The sequence below is a fragment of the Mauremys reevesii genome, linkage group 11 (genome assembly GCF_016161935.1).
Source record: "Mauremys reevesii isolate NIE-2019 linkage group 11, ASM1616193v1, whole genome shotgun sequence".
Lineage (NCBI taxonomy): Eukaryota > Metazoa > Chordata > Testudines > Geoemydidae > Mauremys > Mauremys reevesii.
The window spans coordinates 8,878,164-8,903,600 of NC_052633.1; the positions used below are offsets into that span (position 1 = coordinate 8,878,164).

At 43.7% G+C, this 25,437-nt stretch overlaps 1 protein-coding gene across 13 annotated transcripts in view; it reads left to right on the forward strand.

The window, feature by feature from the left end:
- The window catches only part of HDAC4 (histone deacetylase 4), a 428,940-nt gene that overhangs the window by 241,381 nt on the left and 162,122 nt on the right, over nt 1-25,437 (forward strand). For 12 of the 13 annotated variants that reach the window (XM_039494525.1, XM_039494524.1, XM_039494513.1 and 9 more), the window contains 2 exons: nt 3,382-3,532; nt 13,314-13,434. In XM_039494525.1, the coding sequence (XP_039350459.1) occupies nt 3,382-3,532; nt 13,314-13,434 (272 nt within the window). The remainder of the gene's footprint in view (nt 1-3,381; nt 3,533-13,313; nt 13,435-25,437) is intronic. The other variant, XM_039494520.1, reaches the window with a different exon arrangement.

A 25,437-nucleotide genomic window follows, 5' to 3' on the forward strand; every position in this document is an offset into this window, starting at 1 on the left:
AAAAGAAAAGGCTTCTGGAGGTTTCATTTTTGTATGTGGTTAAATCCTGAATGGCTCTCAGTTGTTTAAGTGGGTTGAACTAGAACATTATGAATAGACCACGGTATTTGCAATGAATGTAATTGTAAGCAGTTCTGCATTATTTAGTAGTTAATATGCTTAAAATTTTATCAAAAAATGATTGAGGAATGTTTAAAACTCTGAGTAGTTAGCCAGTTAGATTGCAGCATATGCAGCCATTACTCCTTTCTTTCCACATGCTTATATAGAATTTTATAATAACTTTATTTATGATGTACCCCTTACAGAAACGCACTGTGCTGAAAATCTTAATGGCACCACTTAAAACCCCCAAAAGATAGATATCAAAAACTTTAACAAATAAAAACGGATGGCAAAAAAAAAAAAAGGGGGGAGGAAAAAAGCAATAAATACAGGGCCACAATAGCAAAAACATATTTTATAAATAAGCAAAACATCTTTTGGATTTTAAAAAGGATTAAGATACTTTCCAAAACTGGGGAGAGAGAGAGTGAGATTTTTTTTCTTTAGCGGGAGGCAAGTTAGAAATCCAGACCTTAGCAGCTACCACAGCTCTGACCCAGTCCCCTCCTAGTTAGGACAGGGTGGTGGGAAGTTTTGACAGTGGGTGGTATCTGAGCACAGATACCCATTAAGTCAAGGCTGAAGGAAGAAGTCTCAACTATCGCCAGGGTCTACTAAGGGTTTTAAAAGTCAACAGTGCCAACTTAAAATCAATCTGCTAGTTTATAAGCTGCCAAGGTAAAGAATGCAAGGTGGGCGTACTGTGATTATGGTAACTCAAGCCAGTGAGCAAACATGTTCCTGTACTCTGAGTAATCTGCGGCATAATAATATACATAACTGAACTACGCGAAACATTCCATCTTGACACATAGGATGCACATGAAATCTGGAAGCATTGTAGGAGTGATGATAACTCATATATTTAGGTGGAGCTTCTTTTTTTAAAAAGTTCTAATATCTCCAGGATTTGCGGTGGGAACTTGAAATTTGGCAGGAGACTAGTACTGTTATGAGGAAGGTGCCTTTTTGTGGCCCCATGGAAAACCATTCTCATGTGGCCAAGTTATTTGCTACTAAACACTGTCATTTCTCATCTGTTTTTTTGCTTGGTGCAGGTGGCTCCTGGCTTTCCATTACAACTCTGAACATTATGTTAGCACTGTGCATTCACCCACCCCAGTGTGCTAGCATACTAAATGGATTCTCATCCTGCTGCTGACATACTCGTGTCCCATGAAAATACCATTTGGCCTAGGAAATGGTGCACTGGGCTGAGACTTTGTATGTGATGGTGGGCAAATCACTTAAACTTTCACAAATGGTCACTAATTATATGTTCGTCATCTTCTAGCTGTCTACATTTAAACACCTGATTTTCAGAAGTGTTAAGTGCTCACAGTGATAAATGAAATCAGTGGGAGCTGTGGATGTCAGACCCTCTGGGAGTAAGGCTGTGTGGTATGGAATGCAGGGATTCAGGAGGCCCTCAGTGCTAATGCTGGCTTTGCTATCGGATATGTCTAACCAGCTTAAAAAAAACTCCGTGGCTGGACAGTGCCAGCCAGCTCTGGCTCGGGCTGCAAGGCTTTCAGTGCGGTATAGACTTCCAGGCTCAGGCTGCAAAACTGTGTGCTCTGAACATATCTCTGGAACTGGTTGCAAATGCAGGGACTAGGGGATTGTTTGGCAGGTTGTGTATGTGTTAGGAGCCCTTCAGTAGAAGGCATGAGAAGCAGTTGTGAGCAGAGACAGAGATCCTTGGGCATAGACCTGACTGGAAGGGCAGACTTGGAAACCAAGAGTAAGAAACTGCCTGCTCTTGTTTGTTTCTACTGTGCAGGGAAAACAGTGTACAGTCTTTGTAACTAAACAGGAGTGCACCAAATAATACACCTGACTCACCTCATCTCTCTCCTCATTGAAATAGCCCAGCAAGGCCCTGGATATTGGCTAACCACTTGAGTCAGAGGGGCAATAGTACTTAAATATTACTTAACGTCCTCCCTCACAGGGGAGTTGTGAGGATTAATTATGTAATATCAGTACAGTACTTTGAACATGTGAAGGGCCATTTAAAAACACTAAATACTCTGAAAAATTAGGTCTTGGTGTCTCAAGATGGGCACCCAAAATTAGTGGAGATTTTTGCAGATTTTGGCCTTCATCTCCTTGAATCTCAGTTCTTCTTTTGTCAAAGCTCTATCTACCTCTGAGGGGTGTGGCCAGGATGAGTTTGAATTCATTGGGCTCAGACAACTTTTATTCTGGCACTTTACTAATTTGTGAGGGTCTCATTTTGTAACCTCAAAAACATTTTCTTAATATAGTCGTGGTTATTTTGGTTATAATAATTTTCTTATACAGCATTTCAGTTGATCAGTAATATTTACAAATGCACACATGTTAATTTAAAATGCACAATGGCTAGACAGTACTAAACTAGGCAGTTTTTTCACCAGTGCAATTACATTGATGTTGGTTACCCTTGTGCAAGCCTGTAATGTAGATGTGCACACCCATAATGCAGATGTTCTGCACCGGCACAAAACTGGGCTTTCATCCGTGCATGTTACTTCAGTATGCACTGATGTAAGCTAAACTTTGTACCAGTAGTGGTTTGTTGGTTTATTTACCTAAACATACATAGGGGACTCAGTTAAGAAATGTTTATTCATGTATCCTTAGGGCATGATTCCAAAGGGAAATATTTTAAAAATGATTGTGACAACCTGACACGAGTGAGAACCTGCTGCAGTGCCTGAAATTGAGCAGTCTGTGAGCACAGTTGTTTTAGCCTGGTGTGGATGGTGGTGCAGATGCATGCCACACCATTGGGAGATCCGGGAGCTTTTGAGACTGGCTTAGACAAAAATGCCTTTCTGGAGCTCTGGTGGCTCTGATCGTTGTCCGTCCTTCCATGTAGAACCAGCTGTGGCTTGAGGAGCATAGCCCCACCCCTTTTGGAGAAGTTAGTACTATTTAGACAATAGGTCCATGTGCTCACTAAGTACAGGGGCTCTGATTGTAACCAGCTCCTGCCCAGGGCCACAGAGGGTAAACCAGGTACAAGACGTACCACATCCCCAAAGAGGTTAGCCATAACTTAGCATGTGCTCTCTCTTAAATTTGGAATGAGGATGAGTGGAGTGACCTGCCCATCCTAATGCAAGAACCATTTGCACAAGGAGAAATGCTCTTTCATTGTTTTGTTAAATGTATTCAAATGCATCAGCAACAAGTTATAACAGTTCCTGTTTGGTGCATTGTGGTATGAAGGCTTTGGGTGGTCAGGCTGTGTGCATTCACTTCTTTTTTCCTTTCCCGTCTCAACAGCAGCAACAGGAAATGCTAGCAATGAAACATCAGCAGGAGCTCTTGGAGCACCAGAGAAAGTTGGAGCAACATCGACAGGAACAGGAACTGGAGAAGCAGCATAGAGAACAGAAACTACAACAGCTAAAAAACAAAGAGAAAGGAAAAGAAAGTAAGTAACAGCAAGATAGTTTTTCAGTGACGGAGTTTACAGTAGGTGAATAGGAGCCATGGGCACTGGTAACTCTGTTTTATGCTGTGGTTGTACAAAGGTAGTTTACAATGCTTAGGAAACATCCGTGGTTGTCTGCATACAGAGACTTGTTGCATGAAATTCGCATGTTAACTGTGAGAAGGGATTGAGGATAAAGAAAAGATGAAACTGTATCTGAGCCCTCAATTTTGTTTTTTATATACGTACAATAAAGTATCTTAATTCTGAAAGTATTTCTTTATACCTTACACAGTATGGTTTGCTCTTGTGTATGTGATAGTACCCAAGGAAAAATGTGCAACAAGATGCAGTAAAATTATCATCACATAAGAATGGGCATGGTGGGTCAGATCTACGATCCATCTAACCCAGTATCTTGTCTTCTGACAGAGGAAATGAAGAGAACAGGGAAATTGAGTGATCCATCCCCTGTCGTCCAGTCCCAACTTATGGCAGTCAGATGTTTAGGAACATACGTAGCATGGGGTTGCATCTCTGACCAGGTTGACTAATAGCCATTGATGGACCTAATTTCCTTTTGATTCTCTCCTGATTCTTTTTTGAACCCAATTACACTTTTAGCCTTCACGTCTCCTGGCAATGATTTCCACAGGTTAACTGAGTGTTGGGTAAAGTACTTCCGTTTGTTTGTTTGTTTTAAATCTGTTGCCTATTAATTTCATTGGGTGACTTCTGCTTCTTGTCTTATGTGAAGGAGAAAATACTCACTTTCTCCACACTTCCCATGATTTTATAGACCTCTATCACATCTCCTCTTAGTCAATGTCCCAGTTTTTTATTCTCTCCTCATATGTAAGCTGTTCCATACCACTAATAATTTTTGTTGCCCTTCTCTGTACTTTTTCCAGTTCTGATGTATCTTTTTTGAGGCAGGTAGCCAGAACTGCATAAGGTATTCAAGGTGTGGGTGCACCATGGATTTATATAGTGGCATGACATTTTCTGTCTTATCTACCCTTTACTAATGGTTCCTACATTCTGTTAGCGTTTTTGACTGCCACTGCAGACTGAGTGGATGGTTTCAGAGAAATATCCACAGTGACTCCATGGTCTCTTTCTTGAGTGGTAACATCATTTTGTAGATGTAGTTGGGATTGTTTTCAAGTGTGCATTACTTTGTGTTTTGCATTAGGACCACACAAATCCCCCATCAGACATTTCAGTTGCTCATTCTGATCCTTATTGCACATGAATTTGAAGCAGGTGAGGGGTGTTCAGTTAGCAGCATTGAAGGTTGAACTCCATTAACCCCAGAACATGGATCTCACAAGCAACAGCACTGCAGGCTCCCCTCCCAATGTGTCTCAGTCCTGCCCTGGAGAGACCACCGCTAGTGCTTACAGCAGGGGCAGGCAAATTTTTTGTCTTGAGGGCCACATTGGGTTTCATAAATTGTAAGGAGGGCCTGTTAGGGGAGGGGGTTGTGGCCCGGCCCCCACCTCCCATCTGCTCCCAACCCCCCCGGACTCCTGCCCCATCCAACCCCCCCATTTCCTGATGCTTCCCCCCGGGGACCTCTGCCCTATCCACACACCCCTACTCCCTGGCCCCTGACTGCCCCCAGACCCTGCTGCCCCATCCAACCTCTCTTCTCATTCCTGATGGCCCCCCTGAAACCCCTACCCCATCCAATGACCCCTTCTCCCTGGTCCCTGACTGCCCCCGGAACCCCTGCCCCTGACTGCCCCCTGCCACCCCATCCAACCTTCCCTCCTTCCTGACTGCCCCCGGGACCCCTGCCCTCATTCAGCCCCCTGTTACTACCATCCACACCCCTGCCCTCTATCCAACCCCTCACTCCCTATCCCCTTACCGCACTGCCTGGAGCACCAGTGGCTGGCAGCGCTACAGCTTCACTGCCTGGCTGCAGCTGGGCCACGCTGCCTCAGGCCACACTGCTGCCGCCACCACATAGCTCAGAGCACTGGGTCAGGCCAGGCTCTGCAGCTGCGCTGACCCAGGAGCTCTCAGCCCTGCTGCCCAGAACATTGCGCCAGCAGTGGAGTGAGCGAGCTGAGGCTGTGGGGGAGGGGGAACAGCAGGGGAGGGGCCGGGGACTAACCTTCTGGGCCAGGAGCTCAGGAACCGGGCCTGATGCGGCCCACGGGCCGTAGTTTGCCCAACCCTTGGCTTAAAGTGTACTTGAGGTACTCCATTCAGTCAGCAGCTTCTCTGAGACAGCCAACAGGGGTGCTGTTTGTAGAGGTAGTTTTCACAGTGTGAACATTTGTCCACTAGAAGCTTCACTGACTCATCAGTTCATTCCTTATAGGGTACTGACGAGCTTGCAAGTAACTGTCGGGACAGCCTGTTACAGATTTGAACTAGTGACTAAGCTATGCAAGGGGTCCAATTACCAACCCTCCTGAGGCTGCCATTTGCCACCTCCTTACCTGATTGGAAAAACATTGAACAAAGTAGACAATAATTTGGAGAGTCTTCCAGTTGCTGTGAAGTGCTGTTTTCTGCATAACGGAATTACAAAGGACATAAAAAAATTGTGAACCCTTATAGAGATACCAATATACTGTTTTAAAAAAAAGAAAGAAAGAAAAATAAGTTGCATGTGATGGTTCAGAAAACCCTTTAGAAAAGTTTCCCATTGTCTTCTAAATACTCTAGGGATTTTCCATGAGGAAAGTGAAACAAGGAAAGGAAGTGAGAGGTGGAAGAGACAGAGTGAGTGGATAGGGGACACTAATGGGGGACCAGATAAGATATGTGAGGTGGACATGCAAGGGCTTTTCCAGAAACAAAATGCCTTTCAGGATCTGCCAGGACTGGGAGATTAAGTTTTGTCTGCTTTTTTCCTAGAGTCTGATTTCCCCCACCCGAAGCCCCCTCATTACAAGGGTAGGCAGTAAATCTAATCCTCATTCAAAGTGAAGGAGGCTGTAGATTTGGTAAATGCCTCAATAAAACACTTTTGTGTAAGGTCAGAGCTATTTTAGATGAGCTGGTGTGACTGAAACAAAAGAGTCAGAATTTACCAGTAAGAAATTGGGTAGTTTGGTGCTACTGATGAGTGGGTGAAGATGATTTTCCATGTAGGATCAATCCTGTGGCTTAGCCACAAGGATGTGTGCTGTTGGCTGCCATGTGAGATGATACTTTCCCTTTTCTTATTTAGTTTTTTTTCTCATTTTTTTAGTATAAATCCTAAGTAATGACAATAATCTTTTACCATGTGGAAACTAAATATTTCATCTTCGCTCCCCATTGTTGTTAGCTCAAATCAATTGATGATGATATATATGCTTTGTTCTATCTGTTCTTCCTGTAAAATGTGTATTGCTTTATTTTTATTTAAAATATTGTTTTAAAAAATCAATAAAACAGACTGGCTACAAAACACTCAAAGTATCTTAAGAATATTTTTGAAAGAAATTCAGATAAGTGCAGAAGAAAGACTAGAATCGTGGTATATTATATTGTAATCATGGAAACAGTCTTCCTCTTTATTTTTAAATACTTTTATTTAAAAGGCGGTATAGTGTTTGTATAATCAGTGCAGCTAAACGTTTTAGAACACTTAAAATATTTTTCTTACATCCTAACATTTTGCTAAACTTAATTCAGCTACAGTGGTCCTAAGCTAGAAAATAAGGAGGAAATACTAGATACAAGAAAAGTCTACCTTCCCCCACCCCTGAATATGAGACCAAATACACTGTGTAGTATTTTGTAAAAGACAACACAAACAGATTTCACTTAATGTAATAATGGCATCTCCCTACTTTCTCATCTCAGGATACCAAAACTGCCGTATATGACTTGAAATATGCTGTCATGATGCATTTGGACCAAAAGTATAACTTCTACAACAACAGTACAAAAGAAAAATGTTTAGCAAACAGAGTAGAGCAAGTTAAATTTTCTTGACTTGTAAGTTCTTGCCATACAACAAGCAGTAGCATCAGCAGCAGAGAGCTGGACCTTGCCTGTCGTCATCCTACCTTCCCACCATTATCAATAGGACCTAGAACCAGTTCTAAGCACTGCACCCAGCCAGCCACACCTGGCCCCATAATCTGCTGCTAACCCAGGCCTTCCAGGCATGGAATTTCAAAGTCCATTGCTGCTGCAGAGGCCTTCGCAGTCCTCCTCAGCACAAGTTGCCTTTGACACACTGCCTTTTCTTAGCCCTTCTGCTGTCACAGCTTGCAGTCCTTCCATCTCTGAACTGTGGCACTGTAGTTGTGAAGTATCAGGGGGTAGCCGTGTTAGTCTGTATCCACAAAAACAACAAAGAGTCCGGTGGCACCTTAAAGACTAACAGATTTATTTGGACATACGCTTTCTTGGGTAAAAAAACCTCACGTCTGAAGAAGTGAGAAGAGTGAAGAAAGCGTATGCCCAAATAAATCTGTTAGTCTTTAAGGTGCCACTGGACTCCTTGTTGTTACTGTAGTTGTGGCAACCCTAGTTAGTTTAAGCTATAATTAAGTATATTAATGAGCTGATTTGTCCTGTTAATTCCCTTTTAGCCTGCCCCTCTGTCTGGTTGTCTGCCTTATTTGCACCATATCCGTATGATCTCTCCCATGATGCTGACTGCATTCACTCCTGCTTCAGCACGTCTGCACTTTTCCTGTCCTTATTTCCTATCTTTTCAGAGCTCTCTCCTCTCCTCTTCACCATTCCATCTCTGCTCCCCGACACCTCTGCTCGGTTTCCCATGTGCAGTTTGTAATAAAACCATATTCCACCTCTGGATTCTCTTTCTGCCTCCGTGCCTATGCCAACCTTGCTCCAACTCAGGCTCTAGTCCCATTTTTACCCTCTGCAGAACCTTTTCTTACCACAACTTCTATTCCTCAGTGTTTATATTCTTACATCTTAAAAAATATTTCAGTCTAATTCTTACATCCCCACTCCCTTCTTCCTGTCTCCCATTCCCTCTACAATACCCTGTCTATCTCAAATGAAAACACTACCACTCATGGTCTCTTATCTTTTTTCTTTTTATTTCTTTGCATTCACTGAAACCTAGTTTCCCCCCTTCTCACACTACTACTACATGTACGACGACTGCTCCTCCTTCTACCTAGGAGGCCATGGTGGTATTTGGGCTCCTACTCTCCGGCTCCTACTGTTGGAGGACCTCTAGCAGGCCTCAGCTGTGGATTGTGAAGCTGTCTCTGCCTTTAATTGAAGGGTTAGAGCAGTGGTCCCCAACCTTTTCCAGGTGGCGGGCGCCTGGTTGCGCCACTGAGGACCATGGCCGGCGGACAAGCATCCGCCAAAATGCCACCGAGAAGCAGCAATGTCAAGAGGCATCGCTGCCTAAATAGCGTCATCAAGAGGTGTGGCTGCCGAAATGCCTCCGAAAATCAGCAGCATTTCGGCCGCAACGCCTCTTGGGGTACGTCCAGACTACCCGCTGTATCGGCAGATAGCGATCGATTTTTCGGGGATCGATATATCGCGTCTCATCTAGATGCAATATATCGATCCCCGAACATGCTCCCATCGACTCCGGAACTCCACCGGAGCGAGCGGCGGTAGCGGAGTCGACACGGGGAGCCGCGGCCGTCGATCCCGCGCCGTGAGGACCCGAGGTAAATCGATCTAAGATGCTTCGACTTCAGCTACGCTATTCACTTAGCTGAAGTTGCGTATCTTAGATCGATACCCTCCCCTAGTGTAGACCAGCCCTAGGTGAAGCTGCTTTTTGGCAGCATTTCGGCAGATGCTTGTCTGCCAGCCAGTATGCGGGCTCACATAGATGCCCTGGCGGGCGCCATGGCACCCACAGGCACTGCGTTGGGGACCACTGGGTTAGAGGCTTTTAGTCTAACCAAGATGGAGTTTCTCCTAAGCATTTCTCAGGCATGTGAGTCAAATAGCTGTTAACAAAAACAGTTTTAGATGCTGTGTGGAAGTGCAAGTGATGGTTATATAGCATCTTTTAGGAAAAATGTGAGTAAATAAGACCCGAAGTTTTAACATAACAGAGATCCATTTAAGTGGAGAGAGGGAAGAGAGGAAGAGGACTAAAAAATGTTCAGGCCTTTTTATGTCATAGAAGAACAAAAAAAAAAGGGACACCTTTAATTTAAACTAATCATACAATAGAACCTTGCCAGTCCATCCATGGCTAATTTTCACACACAATAAGAACCCTTTCTCCCAGCTTCTTAGTACAGATTAATAGCAGGGTTAATGTGTTAGATGTCATATTCCCAAGGCTACTGCTTTTTTACAAAATACGTTACACTTCACCCTTTTCTGGAACATTCTGAAGTAGTACAAAGCACCTTTTTGGAAGTATTAGCCTTGCTTTTGTGTTGTTCACTAACCTGCTAATTTGCAAAGTTCTACAGACAGTGTTCCCACCATCCCCCATATGCACACTAGTAAGATTTTGCTGTTACTAGCTTATATTTTTAGTTTCTTGTAGGCATTCTTGGATCTAATACAATTACATAACCTCCTATTATTATTTATTACTATTAGGGTAGCATTTAATGGCTTCAGTAAAGGATTGAGGCCTCATTTTGCTAGGCAGTAGACAAACACAGAAAGACCATCCCTATCCCAAAAAGTTTACATAGTGTGACCGTGGCCACTTGGGAACAGCAGAGTAGTGTTTTGTTTTTTTTTAAGATGGACTATGGCCTGATCCAGTATAGAGATATACCTATCTCAGAACTGGAAGGGACCCTGAAAAGTCATCAAGTCCAGCCCCCTGCCTTCACTAGCAGGACCAAGTACTGTTTGTTGTTGTCATCGTCCCCCTATCCATCCCTAAGTGGCCCCTTGAAGGACTGAACTCACAATCCTGGGTTTAGCAGGCCAATGCTCAAACCACTGAGCGATCCCTCCCCTCTAACAGCAGAGAAGTAGAAGGGAGATGTACTGGCCACCGGATAAGCAGTTTTCTGTTCCCTGAGTAACCACAGCAGGGGCTGCTCCAGGCTAATGAAAACACCTGACTCCAATTAACCTGCTAAGAGTCAGGTGAGGCTGTTAAGCACCTGACTCTAATTAAGGCCCCTCTGTTGCTATCAAAGGGCTCACTCCAGTCAGGCCAGGGGGAGCCAGAGGAGAGGAAGTGCGTGCGAGGAACTGGGAGCAAGAAGCGTGCAAGAAGCTGAGAGTGAGTAGGCGTACTGCTGGAGGACTGAGAAATACAAGCGTTATCAGACATCAGGAGGAAGGTCCTGTGGTGAGGACAAAGAAGGTGTTGGGAGGAGGCCATGGGGAAGTAGCCCAGGGAGTTGTAGCTGTCACACAACTGTACCAGGAGGCACTCTAGACAGCTGCAGTCCACAGGGCCCTGGGCTGGAACCCGGAGTAGAGGGCGGGCCCAGGTTCCCCCCAAACCTCCCAACTCCTGATCAAACACAATAGGAATTGACCTGGACTGTGGCTTCTACCAGAGGGGAAGGTCTCTGGGCTGTGTCCCGACCCACAGGGTGAATCTATGAGGAGAGCAAATCTGCCAATAAGCGCAGGACCCACCAAGGTAGAGGAGGAACTTTGTCACAATAGTGATCCCCTAGTGAGGACTTCTGCACCAGTGTGGCATTTCACTGACTTCAGTGGAACCACAATGGGTTCTGCCCCAGTCACCTCGATACAGCGTTGGGACTAATGAAGATAAGTTCTATGAGTCAGGGACTGTCTTTTTGTTCCATTTGTATAGCACCTAGCACAATGGTATCCTGAGCCATGGCTGGGGTCCTATGTGCTGTGATAATACTAAGAATAAATATAATAATAGACAATAAACAAGGGAATGTTGAGGTGATATTAATGGACATGTCCTGTTAGCTATTTGCCTTTTTACTAATTTTAGTTTTAAAACTTGTCTATGTTTTAGTTTGCCCCTTATCTTTGACATGCCATTATCTGCTGTAACTAGAGAACAGAAAATGTTTTAATTCACATGAAAGTGACACTTAGATGTGTTAAATTGATACAGAGAGGATAATTAATCAGTTTTCACATCTGTGTATTCACCCATTTTCTGAAGTGTGGGATAGAAATCTGAATGGAACTGATGGATGTGCAGACTAATTCTAGATGCTTTCCCAGAGTAACAGAATGGTGGAAGTTCCAGTTCAAACCCTCTGGAGTCAGGCACCAATTCTGCCAGAGGTAACATTGGAGAATGGTGGAGGGTGAAGTCAATTGCTAAAGCTAATGAAGCCAGGCTCACTTTTTGTCTGTCTTCCCAGAACTGGACAGAGAATGGAAGGCCTTTAGTTTTTTTTTTCTCCTTTGATATGTATGTAGTGTCTTTACACACACACACACACACACACACACACACACACACACACACACACACACACACACACACTCTCTTTTGTAAACACTATGAGCTACAAATATTTGGCTTGATGCTCCTAAATACTGTCATCTTTAACCAAAGCCACCAGAACCTAGCCACATTTGATTATTTTGAAGATGTTAGTGATTAAACATGAGAATTGTTTGGTGAGACAGTATTTTTAAAGATGTGTGGTCTTATTAGTCGCTCTCTGGTACTTCTCACCTTCTCCATCATTGTACTATATTACTTCCTACAAGCCTCCCTCATTTGAATTACCTGTTTGGATCATTGCCCAATCTACTTTATCTAGAAGTAACAAGAAATACTGTTTTCCTCCCAAAAAACGAATTTCTAAGATTTTATGACTCCCTATAAAATGTTGAGCAATGCTGCACCTTCAAACAGTGCTGAGCAAATAACTTTTTCTTCACGGACAAATGAAAACTTTTCTTCAGCCTATCTGGTGGCATCAAAATGTTAAGTATAATAAGCAAAAGCTGGTGCTCATATTGGCTGACTTTTCTACCCATGACTTGATAATGTATATTTCTGTCCAGATGACTTTCTTGCATTCCAGATGTTATCCCTTTGGAAGATTGGCTTACACTGTGGTTTAGATGAGCCCCCATATACTACTTGCTATGATTACCAAAATGTCTGTGTGTTACTCCTTCAGAAATGCTCTCTGAGAATCGGTTCTGCCAACTGAAGGATAATTTTAATCCATCATCATAGTAAAATAGACTGGTCTCTATTGTGGAGTAGATAATTATTAGAAATTACACAGTTGACATTTTAACTCTACACTTTGAAATTTCAGATATTTTTTAAAATGCTAGATTTTCTATTTGAAGAAATGGATTGCAGACTTGTAACTGAATTGGAATATTGTGTAGGTCTTATTGTACACAGATACATTGAACAAAGAGATCCTTATTTGCAAGATTTCTCAAGACAAAGTCTACATATGAGATATTCATCTCATTCCCCTTGTGCTTGCAGATGTGACATTTTAAAAACTTGATTATGCACAAGACCCCTTATCCTAAATACCTTTGATTAAAAGAAAGCTGGAATACCTAGTACAAGTGCTTTATTCTACATGTATTTTCATGCAAGTACAAAAATCCTCTTCAGAAACCGTTTTTTTTTTTTAGGAAAATGAGAAATCTCTGATTATATCTCCCTTTTCAGACATAGATTGCAATTATGTACAAGTCCAGATAGTAAAGAGGAGTTCTTCATTGGAGCCTCTTTGTCTTTTTTTCTTTGAAATAAGCTTTTACATTGATTGGAGAGCCAAAGATTTAGCTCTCAATCTTTTCAAATATTTTCTTTGTTGCTTTGTGAATGAAAGTTTCAAGTTTTAATTCACTGCTGCTTTCATCAAATGAAGCTGGTTAAATAACCTCTCTTTATTTTTGGATTTTTCAGGTGCAGTGGCAAGCACAGAAGTAAAAATGAAATTACAAGAGTTTGTCTTAAATAAAAAGAAAGCTTTGGCACACCGGAATCTCAACCATTGCATTTCCAATGATCCCCGCTTCTGGTATGGGTAAGTGGTACTGGGCTTATCATGATTCAGCCGGTGCCACCTTTGTTCACTATTGCTGGGGCTGAGGGAAATGCATTTAATGGGTGAACAGTATCTTACAAATAAAGGTGTTGCAAAATTAATTAATTAAATTGTAACGTAACTAGATCAATATTTGTAGTGGGTGTGAAAGGAATGATCTGATAGCCCATTAATTATATTCTTAATTTACATGTGGATGAACACATAACAGTTCAATTCAAGCACTGTTATGTATAATGATGTAAGGATGAGGTTTGTAATGTAAGGGTCTATAACAGGGGTGGGCAAAATTTTTGGCCCAAGGGCCACATTGGGGTTGCAAAACAGTATGGAGGGCCAGGTAGGGAAGACTGTGCCCCCTCCCAAACAGCCTGCTCCCCACCCCTTATCCACCCCCTCCCACTTCCTGCCCCCTGACTGCCCCCCTAAGAACCTCCAAACCCATCCAACCCCTCTGCTCCTTGTCCCCAACCGACCCCCCTCCATCCACCCCCTGACCGCCCCCTTCCAGGACCCTACCCCTTATCCATCTCCCCCGCCGCCCAGCCCCGTTCGGAATGTGGCCCCGCAAACATGGGCGGAGGACTCAACAGGAGCAGGGGCAGCCGCACCGCCAGAGAGAAGCGGCGGTTTCCCCTTCAAAGGGCCGCTTCTCTGGCCGGCTGCGTGGCCTCCCAGTGCTCCCCTGAGTCCTCCGCCTGCTCCCTGCGCCCCGCCATCTGCACCGCCCACCTGCATATGATTTCAGTGCAGCCAGTGTTGAGTTGCCAGAGTGCCCGGCCCTGGGTCCCCCTGTTGTTGGGGGGCCTTTGCCAGGGCACCCTGTGTTCACTTGTAAATCTGCCCCTGCACCGCGCCGCCCAGCCCCGGAGTCAGCCAGGATGCCGCGCTGCCAGCACAGCAAGCTGAGGCTGCGGGGGAGGAAGGACAGCCGGGGAGGGGCCGGGGCCAGCTGGGAGCTCAGGGGCTGGGCAGGATGGCCCCGCAGGCCAGATGTGGCTCGCGGTCCGTAATTTGCCCACCTCTGCCCTATCCACACCCCCGCCCTCTGACCACCACCCCGAACTCCTCTGCCCTCTATCCAACCCCCCCTGTCCCCTGCCCCCTTACCACACTGCCTGGAGCACCGCTGGCTGGCGGCGCTACAGCCACGCAGCCGCCTCCACCGTGCAGCACAGAGACTGGGTCAGGCCGGGCTCCGCAGCTCGCTGCCCCAGGAGCTCGCAGCCCCGCCGCCCAGAGCATTGCGCCAGTGGCGGAGCGAGCGAGCTGAGGCTGCGGGGGATGGGGGATAGCAAGGGAGGGGCCAAGGGTGAGCCTCCTGGGTCAGGAGCTCGGGGGCCGGGCAGGACAGGCCCGCGGGCCGGATGTGGCCCGCGGGCCGTAGTTTGCCCACCCCTGGTCTATAATGATGTTTCCACTAGCAGAGGATTTTGATGTTCTTTTCTTTAATCTATGATCACTCAAAGTGGATTGTTCTGTATAGTTCTACTTACAGATCAATCTCTATTAGGCATCTACAGTTCCTTAATTAAGCATATGATACTAGAAAATCAGGACTCTAGTATAATGGGAAGTTTACTGTTGCATTTCACTGGATTGTCACTCAAGTTATTTTTAATGTATTTTAAAATGTTTAAAGTTTACTCCTCACGTTACACTCTGATACTACAGGCATGTATCCAATCAAAAATTAAAGGATTTGGCTCTTAAAATTAATCCATTAAAAGTACCAAATGCACCTTATTTACATCCCCAATCAGGCAAAAGCCTGAAGAAACTGTGGCCTGAAAGTCAACAGAGTCTGGTGGTGGTGGACCAAATGTGGAAAAGAATTCTGGAGCTGAAGGCCATATACTGAAAATGCCTAACTGTTGGCCCCTGGACATTCAAAACAGGCACTGTGAGCGAGGCTGTGCCGGCAGACCTCAACTGCCACAGTGGCACACACAAAAGAAAAAGGTTTCTCAAGGAGATGCAACCCAACCTGTATAGAGCAGTGATTGGTATTTATTATTTTTATTTTTTTATAACGAAGCAGACAACGAAAAGTACAAAATGGTGAATGACTTACAGCTTGTCTTGGGAGGGCAGGAGCCATAGCTATTTTCTTCCCAAGGTCCCGTTCTTTGTATATGAAAGGATTTTCAGGACACTACTAACGAGGGAAGATGAAAATAAACGTGCTTTATTGTGGTGGGGGTGGGCTGCTTGGATACATTTCTCAATAATATTTCCCATATGCTAGTGACCTGAACATTGTGGTCTCAACAGTTACTCAGCACCACCTCTCTGAAAGGAGGAGGGGAAACCACTTCCGTGTGCTTTCCAGCCATCTGACCAGAGTTCACAGTAGAATGTAAAGAATAAATCACACAAATACCTTTCAGTCAGCAGTGCCATAGGCTGCTGACGTATCTCAAAGAATTAGCTTGAACACCTGAATATTAGGAGAAATGTTGGGAGAAAATCCTTGATGGAGAAATTTAGAGGGGAAAAGAGGCATTAGTGATAACATAAATGTCAGGAAAAGATTTCTTAAGCAAGGGCCTAATCACCAGTTTTTCAAAAGATGCTTGCATTCTGCCTTCTGCCTTCATTTCAGGGGGATGTCGGTGAGTGAAACTAGTTAAAACTCTAAGATGGCTTTGTCCCTCCAGACACAGATGGATTTGGCTATTCCAGTCTGTTCATTCGTATCCAAAATGAAGATGATAAACTCGCCACAGTGAGAAATATTAGACCCTGTTTCCAGGTGATGATAGCCAAACTTCAGTGTTCCCGCACCTGGAACATTTCCGCTGACTGAGACTTCCTAGACAATACTGCAAAGGAGGAGAAAATGCTAACGATACCATCCTCATACCATTCTCATTCATCCTCCCAGTTTGTGACAGAATGAAATTCACCTAGCTCAAAGCTTTTTCACCCTGCCGTAGTGGTAACTCAGGGTACGTCTACACTACGGGATTATTCCGAATTTACATAAACCAGTTTTGTAAAACAGATTGTATAAAATCAAGTGTGCGCGGCCACACTAAACACATTAAATCGGTGGTGTGCGTCCACGGTCTGAGGCTAGCGTCGATTTCTGGAGCATTGCACTGTGGGTAGCTATTCCGTAGCTATCCCATAGTTCCCGCAGCCTCCCCCCCCCCCCTTTGAATTTCCGGGTTGAGATCCCAGTGCCTGATGCGGCAAAAATCATTGTCGCGGGTGGTTCTGGGTAAATGTCGTCAGTCACTCCTTCCGCTGGGAAAGCAACGGCAGACAAGCATTTCATGCCTTTTTTTCCCTGGATTGCCCTGGAAGATGCCATAGCATGGCAATCATGGAGCCTGTTTTGCCTTTTGTGACTGTCACCGTATGTGTACTAGATGCCGCTCACAGAGATGATTCAGCAGTGGCACACAGCTGCATGCTTTTGCTTTTGCATGATAGCAGCGATGGTTATCAGCCATATTGTACCATCTACCATACCATAAATTGGTAATAAGATGGGCATGGCTACCAGTCCTTTTGCACTGTTCCATTTGCTGCTGTCATAAGTGCCCCTGGCTGCTCTTAGCCAGGGGCAAAAGTTAAAATTGGGAATGACTCCCTGAGTCAATCCCTCCTTTTTGGTATCTAAAAATAGAATCAGTCCTGCCTAGAATATGGGCAAGTGTACTAGAGAACCACTGTATCAGAGAACCAGAGAGCACAGCTGCTCTGTGTCAGATCCTGCATAGATTATGAGCTGTATGCTATTCAGAGGGGGTGCTCCTGCAACAACCCCACCTGTTCATTCCATTCTTTCCCAGCCTTCCTGGGCTACCATAGCATTGTCCCCCCACTTGTGTGATGAAGTAATAAAGAATGCAGGAATACTTGTTAGTGAGAAATGAGTGGAAGGCAGCCTCCAGTTGCTATGATAGTCCACATAGGACATTAAGGAGTGTGGAGGAGAGGAGCCCAGCATCCTGCTGCTAGTCCAGGGGCAATTGAATCTTTTCTTTACACATGAAGGGTGGGGGCTGATGAAGCTCAACCCCCTGTTGCTATGATGATGATGGTTATCAGCCATATTGTACCATCTACCAGGAAAAATTAGGGCCAGGCGCCCTTGATCGACCTGACCGATGCTAGTACGCATGGTTACCAGGCCTTTTGCACTGCCCCATGTGCCAATAGGCTGATGATGACAATGGGTATCAGTCTTATTGTACCATCAGTCACCCATGGCGGGGGGGGGAGCAAGGATGTTGGTGTTGAGTGCTGCACCATCGCGTCTATCTGCAGCATTCAGTAAAGATAGGGTGACATGTAAAAGAGTCAAGACAGGATTGTTTTCCCTTTCACTTCTGGGGGTGGGTAGGGGGGTGCGTAAATTGCCTAGCTATGCCCTGACCCACCGCGGACACTGTTTTTGACCCTAGAAGCATTTGGAGCTCAGCCAAGAATGCAAATGCTTTTCAGAGACTGCAGGAACTGTGGGATAGCTTGAGTCCTCCAGTCCATGAGCGTCCATTTGATTCTTTGGCTTTCCGTTACGCTTGCCACGCAGCAGTGCGCTGAGTCCCTGCTATGGCGTCTGTCTGGAGATATTTAAAAAATGATTTTGAATTTCGTCTTCTGTAACGGAGCGCTGATGGAACAGATTTGCCTGCTCTTACAGCGATCACGTCCGCATCGTCCATGCTGGAGCTCTTTTTTTATTTTGATTTCGGACTGCATCGCCACCCGTGCTGATCGGAGCTCCACGCTGGGCAAACAGGAAATATTCAAAAGTTCGCGGGGCTTTTCCTGTCTACCTGACCACTGCATCCGAGTTCAGATTGCAGTCCAGAGCGGTCACTGGTGCACTGTGGGATAGCTCCCGGAGGCCAATGCCGTCGATCAGCGTCCACACTAACCCTAATCCGATATGTTAATACCGATACTAGCGTTACTCCTCTCGTTAGGGAGGAGTACAGAAACCGGTTTAAAGAGCCATTAAAATCGATATAAGGTGCCTCCTAGTGTGGACGGTTGTGGCATTAAATCGGTTTTACGCTCCTAAAACCGGTTTAAACGCCTAGTGAAGACCAGGCTTCAGAAAGAAACATCACCTGATCCCATTTACTGGTTGCACACCAACAATGTACCATTAGTTCAGTCTCTCAGACTAAACTTGTGTGTGTGCGTGTACAGGGGAAATGTTTGGGGTCAGGGCTGAAGTGGAAGTGTGTGTGTGTGGAGGGGGACCAGTATGGGTGCAGGTGAGTGTAGACATCCAGAGTTGGAAAAAACTGGCCTATATGCTCTGGCTGCTTTGTGCTGCTCCAGAGTGGCATGCAGAGTGGCATGCTGCTTTGTGCTGCTCCAGAGTATACTGCTTAATCTGGCCGTAAAAGTGTATTTATTAAAACTAAGAGTGGTATTACATATATTAAAATCCTTAGAAATATCACATTCTAACACAAATTTATATTCTTTTCAGTGTCTGTCTTAGTGATCGGAAATTTTAAAAACCCAAACATTTCCCAATAAAAACTACATTAAACTTGAGTTAAAGTTGAGTTCATATCAGAAATGTATCAGTAAAAACATTACAGGGATGTTATAAGTATACCAAAAACAATTGTTATAAACCCAAGAATCTGAGAGTTTAACCCTTAACTTAAAAGAAATCCAAACACATTGAAGAATGGAAATGCATAATTAAGGCACTTAAAAAAAATCTTAACTCTACTCCATAGTGACATGATGGGGTGAGGGGGAAAAAAAAAATCGAATGTGTCTTTAAAAATTAGTTACGAGCTAATCATGATTGTATGGTTATTGCATGGTATCGGTATGGGCTTATCTGTATGCTAAAGTCATGTGTGGGTGATTTACGTGGAGACTGAATAATCAGGGAATTTTTCTTTTAATGAATCTGAATTTGAAACTGGAGGCATAATGGCCTGGTGCGCGTGTGTCTTCAGTCCTGACCGGAAATGTGCCTACCTATATACATTTTGTCTGTGCCTATGCTGTTACTTTCTCCTTTTCTCTCACATAATTGATTTTTTAGTGTTCTCTTCAATTACATGAATCATGAGACATTTTGGAATTATGCTAAGAACACTTGAGCACTGTGAACAGTAATAGTCTCAGTTTCCTATTATCTTAAAATGCCTTAATTTTATTATGGAAAAGTTGCATTAGGGCAGTTACAGAATCAAGAATAAAAAGTGAACATTTTAATTCCAAGAGTTTAGCTCACTTTGATCCTGTGGCCTGAGGAAAGTTTGATGTATAACTTTGATATCCATCCATCCCATCCCATCTGTTACAAAAGTAAATTCTGTTACAAAAGTCTGTATATGTGTATACGTGTGTGTGTGTGTGTGTGTGTGTATATATCAGCACCCTTAATTGATTTATAGATCAGCATCTTAAATCTAGTCTAAAGTGTTACTTCAAAGGGCTGTGGTAATGCAGCATGATAGTTAACAAGTGGTTTTGTCCTTTGATACAGCAAATGCTGACAACTCACTGAATTCTTCAAATCGTTCTGAAGTACAGAACACAGATAGTCTGGTTAAATACATTGATGTTTTAAATTTCTGAAATTGCAAATCCTCTCTGTGATCCTCTTTGCCAGTCCAGATGTTGCCATCAGATACAGTACACACAAACATTGTGGTGATGTCATCCCATTACCTATGTATTTAAGGGGGTTGCCAACTTAGAGTTCAGTTGCTGCTGTCTGCAACAAGTGGAGACATCATACTGTACCCTGCTAACATAGGGTACTAAAGAGGGGGGTAGGGGAAGGGCTGGAGGCCCCTGAAATCCTTCTAGGACTGAGATCTCAAATTTTGTGGCTATCCCCATTTGTATCCTCCACAGAGTTACCAACAGTCTTCAGACTACCAGTTACTCCCTCCAGCAGGCTGCCAGCTCAAGGGACTTGGCCGGTCTGAGTCCCACAGGCTCCCAGGGTGGCACCCCGAGGCTGACACTGGGACTCCCACACCAGACTACTCAGGCCATTGCCAGGTATCCTGTCCCTCGTGGGGATCATGAAGAGGAAATGGGAGGCAAGGCGACGTCAGCCTGAGAGATATCAACACCTAGGGCATCTGGGCAAGACAAGGCAAAAGCCCCCTCCCATTGGGATCAGAATCAGTTTAATTTAGGACAGTTAAAGACCGTGAGTTATAAAATGTCAGACTGTAAATATATAGTGTATGATTCAGTACATTCACAAGAGCAAGTAACCCAAAAATACCCCCCCCCACACACACACATACACTTTTAATTAACCAGTAATTTTAAACCAGCCTTCCAGATCCTGAGATTCCAGAACTCATCTCAGGTCTAATATCCAGTTATGTTCACATGATAGGAAAATACTGAATCATTTACAAAATGGCTAAAGTGTACTCCTTTAACTTACTCCAGCTGTAAGCTGCAAAAAAAAAAAAGTACCTTTATAGCTCTTTGATATGATATTGAATACTAGAGATGAGCATAAGGTAGTCTTGTTAATTAGAATCAGTTTATAAATTCTCTTATTAGTTAATTCTTGTCATGGATTTATATGTGGTACAGTGGTTGTTTATCAGTTAGTAATGGGTGACTGGGACTACCTAGGGGGATGATCATTTAATAGAGCTAGTCAAGAAAAGTTAAATATTTTCTATAATCGTTTTTCAGTTGAAAAACTTTGTGTTTTTGGAAAAAATGTTCCAAATGAAGAATTGATTAGCACTAGTGCTTAACAAGTAGCCAGTGTTTGTGTGATGCATGTTGCTAAGTTGGTTGTTCTAGGTTTTAGTAAAGAAACCAACATTAAATGTATAGTTAAGCTTCATAGTGGAAGATCGGGGGAGGTCCCTGATGACTGGAAAAAGGCTAACGTAGTTCTCGTCTTTTAAAAAAAAAAAGGGGGAAGGAGGAGGATCCAGGGAACTACAGGCCAGTCAGCCTCACCTCAATCCCTGGAAAAATAATGGAGCAGATCCTCAAGGAATCAATTCTGAAATGCTTAAAAGAGAGGAAAGTGATCAGGAACAGTCAGCATAGATTCACCAAGGGCACGTCATGCCTGACTAACCTAATTGCCTTCTATGATGAGATAACTGGCTCTGTGGATGAGGGGAAAGCAGTGGACGTGTTATTCCTTGACTTTAGCAAAACTTTTGATACAGTCTCCCACAGTATTCTTGCCAGCAAGTTAAAGAAGTATGGGCTGTAAGGTGGATAGAAAGCTGGCTAGATCGTCGGGCTCAACGGGTAGTGATCAATGGCTCCATGTCTGGTTCACAGCCGGTATCAAGTGGAGTGCCCCAATGGTCGGTCCTAGGGCCTGTTTTGTTCAGTATCTTCATTAATGATCTGGAGGATGGCGTGGACTGCACCCTCAGCAAATTTGCAGATGACACTAAACTGGGAGGAGTGGTAGATATGCTGGAGAGTAGAGATACCGTACAAAGGGACCTAGACAAATTAAAGGATTGGGCCAAAAGAAATCTGATGAGGTTCAACAAGAACAAGTGCAGAGTACTGCACTGAGGATGGAAGAATCTCATGCACTGCTACAGACTTGGGACTGAATGGCTAGACAGCAGTTCTGCACAAAAGGGCCAGAGGTTACAGCGGACAAGAAGCTGGATATGAGTCAACAGTGTGCCCTTGTTGCCAAGATGGCTAACGGCATTTTGGGCTGTAGAAGGGTACGTCTTCACTACCTGCCGGATCGGCGGGTAGCAATCGATTTCTCGGAGTTCGATATATTGCGTCTCATCTAGACGCGATATATCAAACCCCGAACGCACTCCCGTCGACTCCGGAACTCCACTGGAGCGAGTGGCGATAGCGGAGTCGACGGGGGAGCCGCGGACGTCGATCCCGCGCCGTGAGGACGGGTAAGTAATTCGAGCTAAGGTACTTCGACTTCAGCTACGCTATTCACGTAGCTGAAGTTGCGTACCTTAGATTGACACCCCCCCCCCCAGTGTAGACCAGGCCTAAGTAGAGGCATTGCCAGCAGATCTAGGGACGTGATCATTCCCGTCTATTTGACATGGGTGAGGCCTCATCTGGAGTACTGTGTCCAGTTTTGGGCCCCGCACTACAAGGAGGACGTGGAAAAATTAAAAAGGGTCCAGTGGAGGGCAACAAAAATGATTAGGGGGCTGGAGCACATAATTTATGAGGAGAGGCTGAGGGAACTGGGATTGTTTAGTCTGCAGAAGAGAAGAATGAGGCGGGATTTGATAGCTGCTTTCAACTACCTGAAAGGGTTCCAAAGAGGATGGATCTAGACTGTTCTCAGTGGTAGAAGATGACAGAACAAGGAGTAATGGTCTCAAGTTGCAGTGGGGGAGGTTTAGGTTGGATATTAGGAAAAACTTTTTCACTAGTAGGGTGGTGAAGCACTGGAATGGGTTATCTAGGAAGGTGGTGGAATCTTCTTCCTTAGAGGTTTTTTAAGGTCAGCCTTGACAAAGCCCTGGCTGGGATGATTTAGTTGGGAATTGGTCCTGCGTTGAGCAGGGGGTTGGACTAGATGACCTCCTGAGGTCCCTTCCAGCCCTGATATGCTATGATTCTGATATTCTCTGATTGGGAGCTGTTTGTTATAAGTGGGATAGGAGAGAGCAGCAGTGTTACTCACTGTCTTTCTAGAAGAGGCTGGAAGCCAGTAGCAGCACTGATTATCCCCAGTAATCCCGCCTCTTAAAGGTAAATAATAGGGCTATCACATGGTTAAAAAAATTAATTGCAATTAATCATGAGATTTAAAAAAATTGTGATTTAATCAGTTTTATTCACACTGTTAATTGAATACCATTTATTTAAATATTTTTGCATTTTTCTACGTTTTCAAATATATTGATTTCAGTTACAACACAGAATACAAGGTATACAGTGCTCATTTTATTTTTTTTATTACAAATATGTGCAATGTAAAAAAGATAAAAGAAATGGTATTTTTAAGTTCACCTCATACAAGTACTGTAGTGCAATCTCTTTATTGTGAAAGTGAAACTTACAAATGGTGGGTTTTTTTGTTACATAACTGCACTCAAAAACAAAACAATGTAACACTTTAGAGTCTACTCAGTCCTACTTCTTGTTCAGCTAATTGCCAAGACAAACAAGTTTGTTTACATTTATGGGAGATAGTACTGCCCACTTCTTATTTGCAGTTTCACCTGAAGGCGAGAACAGGCGTTCGCATGGCACTGTTGTAGCCGGCGTTGCAAGGTATTTACATGCCAGGTATGCTAAACATTCGTATGCCCCTTTATGCTTCAATCACCATTCCAGAGGAGAAGCTTCCATGCTGATGATGGGCTCAAGCAGATAACGATCCAAAGCAGTGTGAACGGATGCATGTTCAGTTTCATCATCTGAGTCAGATGCCACCAACAGAATATGGATTTTCTTTTTTTGTGGTTCAGGTTCTGTAGTTTCTAAATGAGTGTTGCTGTTTTAAGACTTGTGACAGCATATTATGCACCTCGTCCCTCTCAGATTTTGGAGGGCACTTCAGATTCTTAAACCTTGGGTCGAGTGCTGTAGCTACCCTAGAAATCTCATACTGGTACCTTATTTGCTTTTGGCAGATCTGCAATGAAAGTGTTCTTAAATCGAATAACATATGCTCAATCGTCATTCAGGACTGCTATAACACGAAATATATGGCAGAATGGGTGTACAATCACAGAGCAGAAGACATACAATTCTCCCCCAAGAAGGTCAATCAAAATTTAATTAATGCATTATTTTTTTTAACGAGCGTCATGAGCATGGACGTATTCTGTGTTGTAATTGAAATCAATATATTTGAAAATGTAAAAAAAAATCAAAATATTCATAATTTAAATTGTTCTATTGTTTAACATTGCAATTAAAATGGTGCTTAATCGCAATTAATTTTTAATAGAGTTAATTTGTTTTGAGTTAATTGTGATTAATTAACAGCCCTAGCAAATAAATGTTCATTCTTATTTGCAGGACGTTTTTTAAAAAGAGAGCCCTTTGCTTGTTGATGCCTCAGTCAGAAGGCTAGCTTTTCAGTTTCCATTCTTTCAGAAGGGAAGAGGAAGACCTTTTAAATTAACAAATTACTGGCACATGTATGTATACAATCACATAGGCTACCAAGACACTTATTTAGATACTTAGGTATAGGCATACTCTTGACGTGAAGTAATCAGCAGTAACTGTATGTAATTCTCAAAATTAATGCTAACAGAAAAGAAGTGTGACATCTGCTCTGTGAACAGTCAAGCCAATTAAAGGGTAACAGATTCCAGAACAGACACACAATTGACACACCTCCAGACATTCTCTTATTGAGATCCAGAATTTTAATACAGAAGGCATTGCTCAGAAAAGCAAATCTGTAAAAATGGCATTATGGGATTTCATGTTTGTGTGTCAGTAACATCAATATTAAATGTGTGCAGTTTACAAGGGGAATTGTTTCCTTTGCTCTAGTTTCAAACTCCACCTAGGATATGAAATATAAACGGGCTCCTCTTGCTTTTTTGCAATGTGTAATAAAGGTTGAATTCTGGTCCTAGTTGTGTGCATACCACCACTTGTTTTCAGATTGTCATGAGTGAACCCTGTGGAATCCTGTTGCCTTCAAAGGGATTTCAAATATGTTAGAATTTTGTTGATGCACAAGAAGAAATTGACTCCAGCTCTCCCTGTCAGCTTTGTGGCTCTGCAGGGCTAACGGGAATAAAAAGCTGTCACTATTTGTTATTTTGGTCACTAACGTAAATAGATATGATTCTGAATACACACAGGCAAAACATCTGCTGATTGAGAAGGGGCCAGTTTTACAAAGTGGCTTTTCAGAGTACAGCTGTACACTAAAGCAGGGGTAGGCAACCTATGGCACAGGTGGCAAGCGAGCTGATTTTCAGTGACACTCACACTGCCTGGGTCCTGGCTACAGGTCCGGGAGGCTCTGCATTTTACTTTAATTTTAAATGAAGCTTCTTAAAC